This window comes from Hylobates moloch, unplaced genomic scaffold (genome assembly GCF_009828535.3).
Source record: "Hylobates moloch isolate HMO894 unplaced genomic scaffold, HMol_V3 SCAFFOLD_2, whole genome shotgun sequence".
NCBI classification, from domain to species: domain Eukaryota; kingdom Metazoa; phylum Chordata; class Mammalia; order Primates; family Hylobatidae; genus Hylobates; species Hylobates moloch.
The window spans coordinates 122,589,826-122,604,794 of record NW_026652277.1 but is presented as its reverse complement, the minus strand read 5'-3'; the positions used below and the strand labels follow the sequence as shown (position 1 = coordinate 122,604,794).

The window sequence follows — 14,969 nt, the reverse complement described above, 5'->3', positions numbered from 1 at the left end:
TTTGAATCTTTTAATTTTTGAATAAAGAATAATATTGAATATTTACTTACCATGCTGGTTTTCAAGGCCTGTATGATTAAAAATTGGGGGATGAGGTATAGAAAAACAACTTTCCTAAAATTTTGAATGGCTTATTATATAATAAACTCAGTCATGATTATTATGTGGAATCTACAATTCCTGTAAAAAATTCAGATTTTGTTATGTATTAATAATATAATCCCACCTATTCTGTAAGGAAAGACTGTATTCTGAATATCCATAGGATGCTTAGTGACATGGTACGTGCAACAGAGGGTTATGAAACCCTAGAAATGACATAGATCTTTACTTAGGACACTAACCAGTTTAGGCATGATGGTTCAGTGTTAATATAATCTGTTTTTATTGCATAAGATGTTCTCTGTTAATTTCTTCCCTTCCTTCCTATACTTTAAGGGAGGTGGAATAGAAAATTTGTAAAAATAAAATTTTTATTTAACAAAATTATTCATGTATGTATTTAAAGACTCAAATATTCTACCTGGCTTGTAGAAAACAGTCTCTTGGGCTTCCTCCCCAACCTCCAAACTTCCCACTCCCTAAACAACTTCTTTCAGCTATTTTTTTTTTTTTTTTTTTTGAGACAGAGTCTCACTGTCGCCCAGGCTGGAGTGCAATGGCGCAATCCCGGCTCACTGCAACTTCCACCTCCTGGGTTCAAGTGATTCTCCTGCCTCAGCCTCCCGAGTAGCTGGGATTATAGGCGCCTGCTACCACGCCCAGCGAATTTTTTTTTTTTTTGAGACAGAGTTTCACTCTTGTTGCCCAGGCTGGAGTGCAATGGTGCTATCTTGGCTCACTGCAACCTCCACTTACCAGGTTCAAGCAATTCTCCTGCCTCAGCCTCCTGAGTAGCTGGGATTTCAGGCATGTGCCACCACGCCCGGCTAATTTTGTATTTTTAGTAGAGACAGGGTTTCTCCATGTTGGTCAGGCTGGTCTTGAACTCCCGACCTCAGGAGATCCACCCGCCTCGGCCTCCCAAAGTGCTGGGATTACAGGTGTGAGCCACTGCGCCCAGACTTTTTTTGTATTTTTAATAGAGACGGGGTTTTACCAGGTTAGCCAGGCTGATCTCGAACTCCTGACCTCAGGTGATCCACCTGCCTTGGCCACCCAAAGTGCTGGGATTACAGGTGTGAGCCACTGCGCCCGGCCTCTCTCAGCTATTTTAATGGATTTTAAAATGTTGTCTCTATATCAAAATAGCATGCTAAATGCTACTTCCTGGTTTTTTGGTTTTAGGTATCACCTGTTGACTTTCTGGAAGATGAGGCTATTCTCCTTTTCAGCCCCTCCTCCCACCTGTCGTGTATAAGCACATTAGCCTCATATCCCTCCAATACAATTATTGTAATTTTAGTTAGATCATTTTTGTGTGTTATTATTTTTTTGAGTACACGAAAACTATTCATAGTTAAGCCGAATAGTTGGTTATAGTTGCTTTCCTTTCTTGCATAACATTTTATTTTCCCTGTAGTTAATGATTTGTCTTTTTTTAAAAATTAAGATAATTGTAGATTCACATGCAGTGCTAAGAAATAATAGAGAGAGATGCCCTGCACTTTTTGCCAAGTTTCCTCCAGTGGTAACATTTTGCAAAACTGTAGTATAATATTACAGTAGGGACATGGACATTGATACAATCCATCTTACTGAGATTCCTCAGTTTTATTTTATTTTATTTTTTTGAGACGAGTCTCGCTCTGTTGCCCAGGCTGGAGTGCAGTGGTGCAATCTCAGCTCACTGCAACCTCCACCTCCTGGGTTCAAGCAATTCTCCTGCCTCAGTCTCCCGAGTAGCTGGGACCACAGATGTGTGTCACCATGCCCAGCTAATTTTTGCATTTTTAGTAGAGATGGGGTTTCACGATGTTGGCCAGGCTGGTCTTGAGCTCCTGACCACAGGTGATCTACCCGCCTTGGCCTTCCAAAATGCTGGGATTACAGGTGTGAGCCACCGTGCCTGGCCTTCCTCAGTTTTAATTGTATGTGTGTGTGTATGTTTATGTATTTTAAGTTCTATTCATTTTTATTACCTGTGTAGGTTACCTGTGTAGTTTTATTACCTGTGTACATGGTAGGTTTTCACCACCATAGTCAATATTCTGACCATTTCTAACACCACAGAGATATGTCATGTTGCCCTTTTGTAACCATACCTTTCCCTTTGTCCTTCACATCCCATGGCTAACCTATAGCAACCATTAATTTGTTCTCCATTAGTCATTTCAAGAATGTTACAGAGATAGAACTATATTGTATGGAACTTTTGGGGATTGGCTTTTTTTGTTTGTCATATTCCCTGGAGACTTATCTGGGTTATACTTATCAGTAGTTTGTTCCTTTATAATGCTGAATAGTATTCCATCCAGTAGTGGATATACTACCATTTGTTTGACTGTTCACCTGTTAAAAGACATTTGAGTCACTTCTGGTTTGGGGCTATTATGAGTAAAGCAGTTAAAAACATTAGGGTACACATTTTTGTGTTAACGTAAGTTTTCGTTTTTCTGGGACAAATGTCCAGGAATGCAGTTGTTTTCTATAGTGACTATACTAATTCACCTTCCCATCAACATTGTATGACAGTTCCTGTTTCTTGACATCTTTGCCAGCATTTCTTATTGTCTGTCTTTTGGATATAAACCATTTTAATAGGGGTGAGATGATACCTCATTGTAGTTTTGGTTTGCATTTCTTTGATGATCAGTGATGTTGAGCACCTTTTTATATACCTGTTTTCCAGTTGGATGTCTTCTTTTGAGAAGTGTCTACTCAGATCTTTCATTCTTTTTTTAATCAATTTTTTTTTTTTTTTTTTTTTTTTTACTATAGAGTTGTTTGAGCTCCTTATATATTCTGGTTATTAATCCCTTGTCAGATGGATAGTTTGCAGTTATTTTCTCCCGTTCTGTGGGTTGTTTCTTTACTTTGTTGATTGTTTCCTTTCCTGTGCAGAAGTGTTTTAACTTGAAGTGATCCTATTTGTCCATTTTTGCTTTGGTTACTTTTGCTTTTACTTAAAAGCAAATTTACTCGAGAAATTTGCTCAAGGGGTATTACTTAAGAAAGCTTTGCCCAAACCAATGTCCTGGAGAGTTTCCCCAGTGTTTTATTTTAGTAGTTTCATGTCTTAGATTTAAATTTTTAATTCATTTTTATTTGATTTTTGTATATGGCGAGAGATATAGGAACCTAGTTTCATTTTTTGTGTATGGATATCCAGTTTTCCCAGCACCATTTATTGAAGAGATGGTCCCTACTTCCAATGTGTGTTCTTGGCACCTTTGTAGAAAATGAGTTCACTGTAGAAGTGCGGATTTATTTCTGGGTTCTCTGTTCTGTCCCATTGGTCTGTATGTCTGTTTTTATACCAGTAACATGCTGTTTTGGTTACTATAGCTCTGTAGTCTGATTTGAAGTCAGGTAATGATATTCCTCCAGTTTTGACCTTTTTACTCAGGATGGCTTTTGCTATTCTAGATCTTTTGTGATTCCATATAAATTTTAGAATTATCTTTTCTGTTTCTGTGAAGAATGTCATTGGTATTTTGATAGAGATTACACTGAATCTATAGATTGCTTTGAGTAGTATGGACATTTTGACAGTATTGATTCTTCCAACCCTTAGGAATATTTTTCCATTTTTTGTGTGTGTCTTCTTCAGTTTCTTGCATCTTTTTTTATAGTTTTCTTTTAGACATCTTTCACTTCTTTGGTTAAGTTGATTCCTAGGTATTTTATTTTATTTGTAGCTGTCATAAATGGGATTACTTTCTTTACTTCTTTTTCAGGTTGTTTGCTGCTAACATCAGAATGCTACTGATTTTTGTATGTTGATTTCGTATTTTGCAACGTACTTATTTACCAGTTCTAACAGTTTTTTGGTGGAGTCTAAGTTTTTCCAAATACAAGATTATATCATCTGCGGACAAGAATAATTTGACATCTTTCTTTCTAATTTGAATGTCCGTTGTTTCTGTCTTTTGCCTGATTGCTCTAGCTAGGTCTTCCAGTACTGTTTCTTTTTTTTTTTTTTTTTTTGAGACGGAGTCTCGCTCTGTCACCCAGGCTGGAGTGCGGTGGCGCGATCTCGGCTCACTGCAAGCTCCGCCTCCCGGGTTCACGCCATTCTCCTGCCTCAGCCTCTCCGAGTAGCTGGGACTACAGGCGCCCGCCACCACGCCCGGCTAATTTTTTGTATTTTTAGTAGAGATGGGTTTCACTGTGGTCTCGATCTCCTGACCTCGTGATCCGCCCGCCTCGGCCTCCCAAAGTGCTGGGATTACAAGCGTGAGCCACCACGCGTGTTAAGAGGGTCTTTTGAAGAGCAAAAGTTTAACTTTGAAGTCAAATTGATCAGTTTTTCGCATTACGGATCATGCTTTTGATATCAAGAACTCTTTGCCTAGCCCTTGATCCTGAAGATTGTCTCATATCTTTTTTTCTACAGGTTTTATGTTTCTGTGTTTTACATTTAAGTCTATGATCTTTTTTGAGTTACTGTTTGCATAAGTTATGAGGCTTAGGTCAAGGTTTACTTTTTTTTTTTTTTTTGCCTATGAATGTCCAGTACTAGCACTGTTTGTTGAAAAGGCTGTCCTTCCTGCATCAATTTGCTTTTCCATCTGTCTCAAAAATCAGTTGGGCATATTCGTGTGGACCCACTTGTGGACTTTCTATTCATTCCACTGGTCTGTGTGTCTCTGCTAATCTCTCTGCTAATACCACACTGTCTGGATTACTGTAGCTGTAAGTCTTAATATCAGATAGAATAATTCCTCTCACTTTATTTTTCTTTGTCAAGATTGTGTTAGCCATTCTGATTCCTTTGCCTTTCCATATAAATTTTAGAATAAACTTGTCTATGTCTACAAAAAAACCTTGCTGGGATTTTGATTGGAGTTGCTTTAAACTGATAGGTCAATTTGGGGAGAATTGTTATCTTTACTGTGTTGATTGAGTCTTTTAATCCATAAACACAGTATATCTCCACACTTACTTAGGTCTTTGATTTTTTCTGTTAGGATTTTGTACAGCACAGTCTAGGGATTTTGTGCATGTTTTGGTAAGCATATACCTGTTTCATTTTCTTTGGTATAATTATAAATGGCTTTGTGTTTTTAATTTGAGTTTGTGCATGTTCAGATGGAAATGCAATTGATTTTTGGTTTTGCAATCTTGCTGAACTCACTTATTAGTTCTGGGGGACTTTGGGCAAATTGCTTGGGATTTTTTACATAGACAGTCATGTTGTCTGCACGTAGAGACAGTTATTTGTTTATTTATTTATTTAGACAGAATCTCACTCTGTCACCCAGGCTACAGTGCAGTGGCGCAATCTCAGCTCACTGCAACCTCCACCTCCTGGATTCAAGCAATTCTCCTGCCTTAGCCACCCAAGTAGCTGGGATTACAGGTGTGTGCCACCACGCCCAGCTGATTTTTGTATTTTTAATAGAGACAGGGTTACACCATGTTGGCCAGGCTGGTCTTGAACTCCTGACCTCCGGTGATTCACCCGCCTCAGCCTCCCAAAATGCTGGGATTACAGGCGTGAGCCACTGCACCAGGCCTTTATTTCTTTCTTCCCAGTTAGTATGTCTTTTATATGTTTCTTGCCCTACTGCAGCTTTATTACTTTAAAGCTTTTACAACTTTTTACTAATTCATTACCAAGGTCTCTCTCAGCTTTGTAAATATCCTCTTAATATGTATTCGGTACTTTTCATGTCCTTGATTATGTCTTGAAGGAGTCTCTTAGGGAGACTTCTGTGCTCTCTTGGCTGGATTGGTTGATACCTAGGTCTGCTGCACAGTTGTTTGGAATGTCTCATCATCATCCTGGGGATTCCTTTTGCTTTTTTCTTGCTTTGGGTTCTCTGTTATGTGGGTCTCATATCCATCTTTTCTGATAACTGTTCTGTCACTCTGATGGAGCACAACCCTGAGAGTTTCCTGAGAGTGTGCATGGGAGATGTGTTGCCACCTTGCATGTTTGATATGAGTTGAGTCTTTGAGTCTGATTATGTAATTGACAGTTTAGCTGACAATCTAGATGAGACATCATTTTTCCTTAGAATTTTGAAAGCATTGCTTTGTTGTCTTCTAGCTTTGTTTTGAAGTTTAGTGCGATTTGGATTCTTGATTCTTTATATGAAACCTGTTTTGATTTTTCTCTCTAGAAACTTATAGAATCTACTTTGTCCTTAGTGTTCTAAAATCCTGTTATTATTATGTCTTGGTTTGGATTTATTTTATCCATTTCGCTGGATAAAATTGAGACCCTATCAACCTGAAAACTCATGTAATGGGAACTAATGAGAAATATTCATAAATTATTACTTTCATGATTTCTTTTTCTGTCTTTTCTCTGTTTTATTTTTTCCCCAACTTCTATTATTTAAATGTTAGACCTATTCACACTGGCCCTTTAATTTTCCTTTTTCTCATTTCTTAATTTCTTTTCTTTGTACTTTTAGGGAGACTTCCTCAATATTATCTCCTAATTCTTCTTTTGAGTTTGCACGTCTCTATCATAGTATTAATTTCCAAGAGTTTTTTTTCCTTATCTCTTTCAAAAAACAGTATCCTTTTCTCGTTTCAGGGATGCAATCAGTATGTTCTCTCTCTCCGACAGTATTAAATATAGTTTTTTCTTGAATATTCATGGTTCCTTTTTCCCCCTACTTTTTGCTTTAAAAAAATTTTGTAGTTTGTCTTTCAAATTAGATGCGTTTATCAAATGTTTGGTGGAAATGGAAAAAGCTATTTGAAGGCTGTCAGCATGAGTGAGGTTTGTTCACTAGAGGCTTCAGTGTCGGATGATCTCCTTGGACATTTGCCTCTTAGACCTTTCCAGTGTCGATTTCTTTAGGCATTTACTCTTGAGCTGGTCATATTCCTCAGAGAAGACTCTTCCAACTGCCCGGAAGATGTTAACGGTCTGCGTGCTGGATAGAGAAGAATGCTTTGTAAAATCAATATTCAATATTTAAACTTGCACTTAATCTCCCCTTTTTAGTGTGGTATTCTTGGTTCAACATGCCTGGTGTCTCTTACCTAGAGACTGTTCTCAAGCCTCTTGCATTCCATCTGATTGAGTGGGGGCCATTACTGGCCTTGCACGGTTGGGGAGGGGTAGAGATATGAGGCTCTAAATCTTACTAGATAAACTTTCAGCCTCTTTTCAAGAGGTGCATGGTACTTACTATGGATTCTTGAGCCTTTTGGGAGTCCTGTGATCTGAATCACATTTTTTGGGGGATTTCTCTAATACTGGTATAACATTCTGACAAGTCAACAAGTATAATCTGACAAGATAAAAAGCATCATCTACTTTCTTTGCTTCCGAAACTTGCTGTTCTCTCCTCTGTATCTTTATGGATTTAGTCTTTTAAGGAAATACTCTTTACTGTCATTTACGTGGGGTTTAGGGAAGAAGTAGAGACTGATGCATGGATTAAACCTGCCATTTTAAAACAGGGATTTCATGATTTTCTTTTTAATGAAAAAGAAATCATCTGGAAAATTAATGGATAGCGTAGTCCAAAGTTTTAACATTGATTATCTTTGAGTGGTAGACTTATAGGTGTTTTATATATTTTTTATCCTCCTTTTTTTATTTATGTAAGATACATGTTTACTTGTAAAATACAGGAAGTAAGGAGTGTAGCATTGCTATGTTAATCACTTTTTAACTTATATTTGCTTCTGGGAAAAGAAAAATATCTAACACTTTTTCTCCAGAGACAAACTATGCATAGAGTCCAGGATTATCTGAGAAGCAGAGTATTTGATGATCGGGAGCTTAGTATACTTAATATTTTGAACCATTGTGAGTTATTTTAAAACAATTTTTTTTTTTTTTGGAGACAGGTTATCATTCTGTTACCCAGGTAGGAGTGCAGTGGCACAATCATAGCTCATTATTAGCCTCAAACTCCTGGGCTCAAGGGATCCTCCCACCTTAGCATCCTGAGAAGCTAGGACCATAGGTATATGCCACCATGCCCAGCTAATTTTTTTTTTGAGACAGAGTCTTGCTGTGTTGCCAGGCTGGAGTGCGGTGGCACGATCTCAGCTCACCGCAACCACCGCCTCCTGGGTTCAAGTGATTCCCCTGCCTCAGCCTCCCAAGTAGCTGGGATTAAAGGCACGCACCACCATGTCCAGCTAATTTTTTGTATTTTAGTAGAGACAAGGTTTCACCATGTTGGCCAAGATGGTCTTGATCTCCTGACCTTGTGATCCGCCCACCTCAGCCTCCCAAAGTTCCGGGATTAGAGGCGGGAGCTACCGCGCCTGGCTGCCCAGCTAATTTTTAAATTTTTTGTAGAGACAGGTTCTTGCTACATTGCCCAGGCTGATCTTGAACTCGTTGCTTCAAGCAATCCTCCTGCCTCAACTTCCCAAAGTGCTGGGATTACAAACGTGAGTCACCACTTGCAGCCCCACTTGAGTTCTTGATTTTGAAATCTGTGGTAATGTAATCTGCATCTTGATACAGAAATTTTCCTCATATAAAACCTAGTTTCAGCTATTTAGGGGGCTGAGGCAGGAGGATCACTTGAGCCCAGGAGTTTGAGTCCAACCTGAACAACACAGCAAGACCCCAACTCTAAAAAACCCCCAAACCTGTAAATAAAACTTAAACAAATTAAATAAAGGAAAAAAATGACATAGACTTAAAATACCTTTAGTTTTAAACCATTACATGGACTTAAAATACCTTTAGATTTGCATGAGCAAATCACACCCAGCTGAGAAATAACATTATTTATCTGCTGTTTTTTATATAAAACACTATTACACAAATGTTAAGTAACTAAATGGCTTCACAGATACATTGGCTGGCTGTGAATGGGAGGACAGAACTACTCCATGACCTTGTGCAGCATGTCAGTGATGTTGATGTTGAGGATGCCATGGGGCAGACAGCACTGCATGTTGCCTGCCAGAACGGTCACAAGACGGTAAGTTGAGCCATGAGGACTTTAAGCTGCATGTGTTTGTTTTTTAAAATTGAATTCATGAAAAGTTTTTCACTGTGCATATTTGGGAACATGAAGCATTATAGCAAAATCTTATTTTCTGCATCATATGGACTTTTTTTTTTTTTTTGAGACAGGGTCTCACTTTGTTGCCCAGGCTGGAGTGCAGTGGTGGGATCCTAGCTCACTGCAGCCTTACACTCCTGGGCTCAAGTGATCCTCCCACCTCAGCCTCATGAGTAGCTGGGATTACATGCATGAATCACTGCACCTGGCCCATATGGACTTCTGATAAATATATTCTGTATGGTTAGTAGAAATAGAAAATAGTGCTTTTGGGCTAGGAGCTGTGGCTCACACTGTAATCCCAGCTCTTTGGGAGGCTGAGATGGGTGGATCTCTTGAGCTCAGGAGTTCAACCTGGGCAACATGGCGAAACCCCATCTCTACTAAAAATACACAAAAATTTAGCTGGGTATGGTGGCATGCACCAGTAGTCCCAGCTATTCCGGAGGCTGAAGTGGGAGAATTGCTTGAGATCAGGAGTCAGCAGTTGCAATGAGCTGAGATTGTGCCACTATACTCCAGCCTGGGTGACAGAGTGAGAGCCTGTCTCAAACAACAACAACAACAAAACAACAACAACAACAACAAACAGGAAAATAGTGCTTTTCTATCTGTTCAAAATATTTGTAATTTGCATTTTGATTTTATTTCCACTTCATAGGTTTTAATAGCCAAACATACTAAATTTTTAAGTGTATATTCACATTTAATTTTAACATATATAATGTTCCTTCTGTTCTCAGTTTTAGCAAATAAAGCTTCATATTTTATTTTATCTTTTGCCATTAAGCCTCAGTGTTGGAGATTAGATAGTGAGGAAAGTGAGCAATGACACTGGTTAAGAGTATGAGTCAGGTTATCCCATTTTTCTACTTGCATTGTGTATGGTACAAGTTAACAGTTCTTTTCTTTCTTTTTCTTTTCTTTTTCTTTCTCCTTCCTTCCTTCCTTCCTTCCTTCCTTCTCTTCTCTTCTCTTCTCTGTTCTTTCTCTTTTTTTTTTTTTTTTTTTTTTTTTGGATGGAGTCTCACTCTGTCCCCCAGGCTGGAGTACAGTGGCACCATCTCGGCTCACTGCAAGCTCCACCTCCCGGGTTCACGCCATTCTCCTGCCTCAGCCTCCCAAGTGGCTGGGACTACAGGCACCCGCCACCATGCCCGGCTAATTTTTTGTATTTTTAGTAAAGATGGGGTTTCACCGCGTTAGCCAGGATGTTCTCAATTTCCTGACCTCATGATCCGCCCGCCTCAGCCTCCTAAAATGCTGGGATTACAGGCGTGAGCCACTGCGCCCAGCCTCTTTCTTTCTTTCTTTTTTTTTTGAGACGGAGGCTTGCTCTTGTCACCCAGGCTGGAGTGCAGTGACATAATCTCAGCTTACTGCAACCTCTGCCTCCCAGGTTTAAGTGATTCTTGTGCCTCAGCCTCCTAAGTAGCTGAGATTACAGGTGTGTGCCACCACACCCAGCTACTTTTTGTATTTTTAGTAGAGATGGGGTTTTGCCATGGTGGTCAGGCTGATCTTGAATTCCTGGTCTCAAGTGATCTGCCTGCCTCAGCCTCCCAAGGTGCTGGGATTACAGGTGTGAGCCACCATGCCTGGCTATTTTCTTTCTTACTCTAGGTTTCTAAAATCATGCATTTCTTTTATGACAATGCTTTCTGGTTATTCCTGTGTCCAGACATTTGGCTTTTGAAATTGCTATTTCTCTGTCATTAGGAGACTTTACTGTTTTATATAAAGATTGAGAGTTTAAGATTTTAGATTGAATTTCTGCTTTGCTATAATTTTCTACCTTGTTTATGTTTTTAAGTTTTTTTTTTTAACATTTAACATTATTGGTAATAAAATGTACATGTGTGTGCCAGTCGTCTCAGCTGTCTGGGAGGCTGAGGTGGAGAGGTCAAGATTAGGTGGAGAGATCCTTTTAGCCCAGGAGTTGTGAGTTGTAGTGTGCTATGCTGGTTGGATGTCCACACTAAGTTTGGCATGAATATGGTGAACTCTCAGGATGCCAGATTGCCTAAGGAGAGGTGAACCAGACCAGGTCAGAAACAGCAAGTCAAAACCCCCATGCTGGTCTGTTTGTGGGATTATGCTAGTGAATTACCACTGCACATCGTCTCTTCAAAAAAAGAAAGAAAAAGAAGAATGTAGTTTATTTTCTTGCTGACCATAATAACAACAACAAAACCAACTCAAAACAAAGTCAGTACCATTAACTACAAGGATACAAAGTTTGTTTTTTTTTTTTGTTACAAACTTTCTGAATCTTATCTCTTGTTGGGAGAAGGGAGAATTCCTAGTGGAATCTGAATTTTTATTTCTTCAAACACTTTTTCCTTAACCTGGTTTCAGGATGTATGGTCACAATTCACTTGCTGAATATTGGACTTCTTCAAGATAGTAGGCAAAGGTGACATTGTCTTATGTTTAATATGGTGTTGGAAAAATGGATGGATATAGGATCCTTTTTCTGTTTCCTGGAATTTTTTCTGGACACCATTGTTCATTTGCATTTTTTGTCTTTTATCATCTGAAAACCAATGCAGTGTTTTCAAGTATATTCTTCTCATTAGTTTTTACTTGGAGTCAATATTATTAAATTTAAAAAGTATTTTATGTGGGAAAAAAAGATGCGAAATGTTCTAATCTTGAGTCACCCAGGTTTTTAAGGCACTATTGCATATTAGAGAATGAGTCCAGCCAATAGCTCTCAGAGGACAGAAGAGCACCTACTTTAATATAAACACCCTTTGCTATAACAGATGAGCAGAGTGTCATTTACTAAGACTTGCACACCCTACCTGTTGCCCAGGAACTTGGATAGGAAAATACTGGGATTCAGATTAGAAAAAGATTTATAAAAGCTAATTTTAGCTGCTTCGAACCAGTATAGAGGCAAGAATTACTAAGAAAACCTTGTTCAAAACATGTGCATTACAGGCTACATTAAAAATTTAGAATTGCCTTCCGAAGTTACTGAAAATTAGGTGGTATAAGTATAATATACTCCATATGGTTTACAACCTAAAGCAAGTGTGGTAAAATAATGGAGAATTCCTCATAGTCAGATGCCTTTGAACAATTGTATTCTCAGAAGGTTTATAGGGAGTCTGACTTCATTGTGGTGATGAGTTTCACAGAACGAGATTTTGCAGACAGAGTAGAGGAGGAAGGGTACAAAAAGTCATGTTGACTTGTGGTTGATTATGTAATGGCCAATGGGATTTATTCTGTCATAGTTGGTCAGTTATAGTTACCTGCAATGATCATATACAGGTAAAGGGAATGCTCAGCACTGATTATTTTCTGAATCGTTACCTATGATGATCATATAAACATAAAGGGAATGCTTAGCACTGATTATTTTCTGAATCATTGTATGTATCTTTATTCCTTTTTCAATTAGGGCAAGAGGGAATCTTGAAAAATTAGTCTATTTCTTTGCCTCCTGGCTGAATTATAGTTCTACAAATCTGTGTTCATAGTTGTGCTAATACTGCCTGTTTCAGAATTACTCATATATTTCTGGGACACATTCACATCTCAGTGTATAAGTGTATTGTTTTATCTTGAGTTGCATGTGATTTACTGGGCTATGAAATATGATGTTATAGGATAAAGGTTACTGATTTATTAAAAACCATTTGTATATCTTTCCTTAAGTTGAACACTGAGTGTATAATGCTTTGTCAGGTATCCTAGTGACTCAGTGGCAAGTCAGAATGGCCTTTTTGTTGTTCAGAACTGGTGTCCATGTAGACATATACCAGTGCATGTAAGTTTCAATGTTTTATTTTTAAGCTTAGGAGCTTACATAATTCTGATTATATATATTTTATAGAATAAAGTAGAAAACTTTAAATGGGGAAGAAATTCCATTAAGAAATAAAGCACATGAGCTCTTTTCAAAGAGGCATGGATGATAAATCCTCTGAAATTCGCCTTCTAATCTCATTTTAGAGTAAATCTGAGGAGTGCATGAAAACATTTTGAGCAACTAGCTAAGTGCCCTAAAACTTTGTGGAATGTATAGCTAAATGCTATATTCTTGCTTCGATGACAAGAAGTGCTTTTTCAAATTTATATTACCTTTTTTAAGGATAAAAGATTTGGAAGATCATTTTTGTCATAACTAAGAAATTGAGTAATCTTAGCTATGATTTCATATAGATGCAGCTGTTGCATTAGAGGTAAACATGATAAAGGTCTCATTTTCCTCTCGTTGGAAGGAAGTGGTTTGGGCCGTTGAAGAGTGCACTCTGTTTTTTGTCATTGTAGCATAATAGCACCATGATTTTAAACTACTTCTATCCCTATTTAATAATGATCAGATGCAAGGAATCATAACAACTTCTTAATAATTTTATTTTTATATAACTTTTCTTAGATCAATTGATAAACTCCATTCTTAGCTGTATAATATCAGAATTCTGGCATGTCTTTGGATACTAATTTCAAAAAATCATTTCAAAGTTTGGTTATTCAACTGGAGATGATATAATTTTACTGGTGATATAATTAAGGAAAATGTGAACACTTTGGAAGGCATTTAACAGCAATAATACCTACTGCTACTATGATTGTTATTAGTATGCGTGATGTGATTCTGTAAAAGTACACAGATCAGTGTCTAGACCCTTTATTTATTTATGCTTATACAAGAAGCTGGGCCCAGTGTGTTGTTTTTTAATTTCAGTTTTAGAAAGTTGAGTAAAACCGAACACTATTCTCTGTAGGTGTAATTTATTAACACTTTTTGGACTGTAAATTAAACCTAGTTTTTGGTAACTTTTTCTTTAAGATTTATAAATGTGTTGAATTGCCAAAAATGATTAATTACAGTCTTCTCAGAATAACGTGGATTTAGAAACCGTAGAGAACTGTCAAATAGTTCAGTCTAAATTTCTGTAAGTTAGATTACATGGCAGGATTAGTTAGGGACTAATTTGTAATTTATTTAAAAATAAATTTCGCTTTTATCAGAATAAACGATTACGTTTATTTAACTAAATACAAAGCTTCACAAACAACATAAAATGATAGTTGAACCCTTAGTATAATAGACTATATTAGATAGAACTGACTGCATTTTTTTACTAAAATCATAGACTTGTTAAGGAACAGTGCTCAACTACGTTCAGTTCGGTCTCTTGGTATCTTTAGCCAACTTCCAAGTTTTTCATCCAGTTACGGACAGCCATGCAAACTTAATTGAAAACATTTTCCAGACATTAATTAGATTCAGCCTTGAGGCACAAAGGTAGGTAGACTAACATTTCAGAGTATATTTCTAGGGTCAGAGTAATTGTATTTATTCTAATGCTAGAATTCTCCTTTAATCATTTCTAAGAAGTTGAAGCAAATAGTAGAAAGTTCTCTTACCACTGTTACTTTTATAACACAACCAGATGATAATGATTTTTGCTGGATACTGTGTAAGAGTTCAAAGTTCTCAATAGGTGAAGGTGGACAGGTTTCAAGAGAAGATGTGTGTAAACCAGTCACTGATTAGTGAGTTGGGAGTTTTACTTAGTGTATAAGTTATTTGTGCATTGCCATAACTCATGTCTTCAGAATTATTTTTAATAAAAAAATTAAGTAAGGACACTTTTTTTGTTGTTTGGTCTCCTTTTAGCTAGTGATAATACCACAACTTTGATTTTTACTTTGAGTTTTATTATTGAATATCTATTCCTTTTTACTTTGATCACTGTTTTGATAGTTGACATTGATAAAGCAGGGCTGCCTTGGATTTCTTGCTTTGTAATTTAGCAGTGTATTGGGCACAGGTGGTCTTGGTTAGTCACTGCCTTCAATTAAATGACTTGAGATTGACCTACACATTAGATTTGTACGTTC

The 14,969-nt window shown here is 37.5% G+C and overlaps 1 protein-coding gene across 13 annotated transcripts in view; it reads left to right on the top strand.

The window, feature by feature from the left end:
- Positions 1-14,969, top strand: part of HACE1 (HECT domain and ankyrin repeat containing E3 ubiquitin protein ligase 1) — a 135,888-nt gene that overhangs the window by 18,100 nt on the left and 102,819 nt on the right. For 12 of the 13 annotated variants that reach the window (XR_009212443.1, XM_032155868.2, XM_058435441.1 and 9 more), the window contains one exon: positions 8,889-9,020. The exons of the other annotated variant lie outside the window; for it this stretch is intronic. Coding sequence is in view for 11 of the 12 variants with exons in the window: in XM_032155868.2 (XP_032011759.1) it covers positions 8,889-9,020 (132 nt within the window). In the remaining variant the exon portion in view is untranslated. The remainder of the gene's footprint in view (positions 1-8,888; positions 9,021-14,969) is intronic. 13 annotated transcript variants of the gene reach the window in all.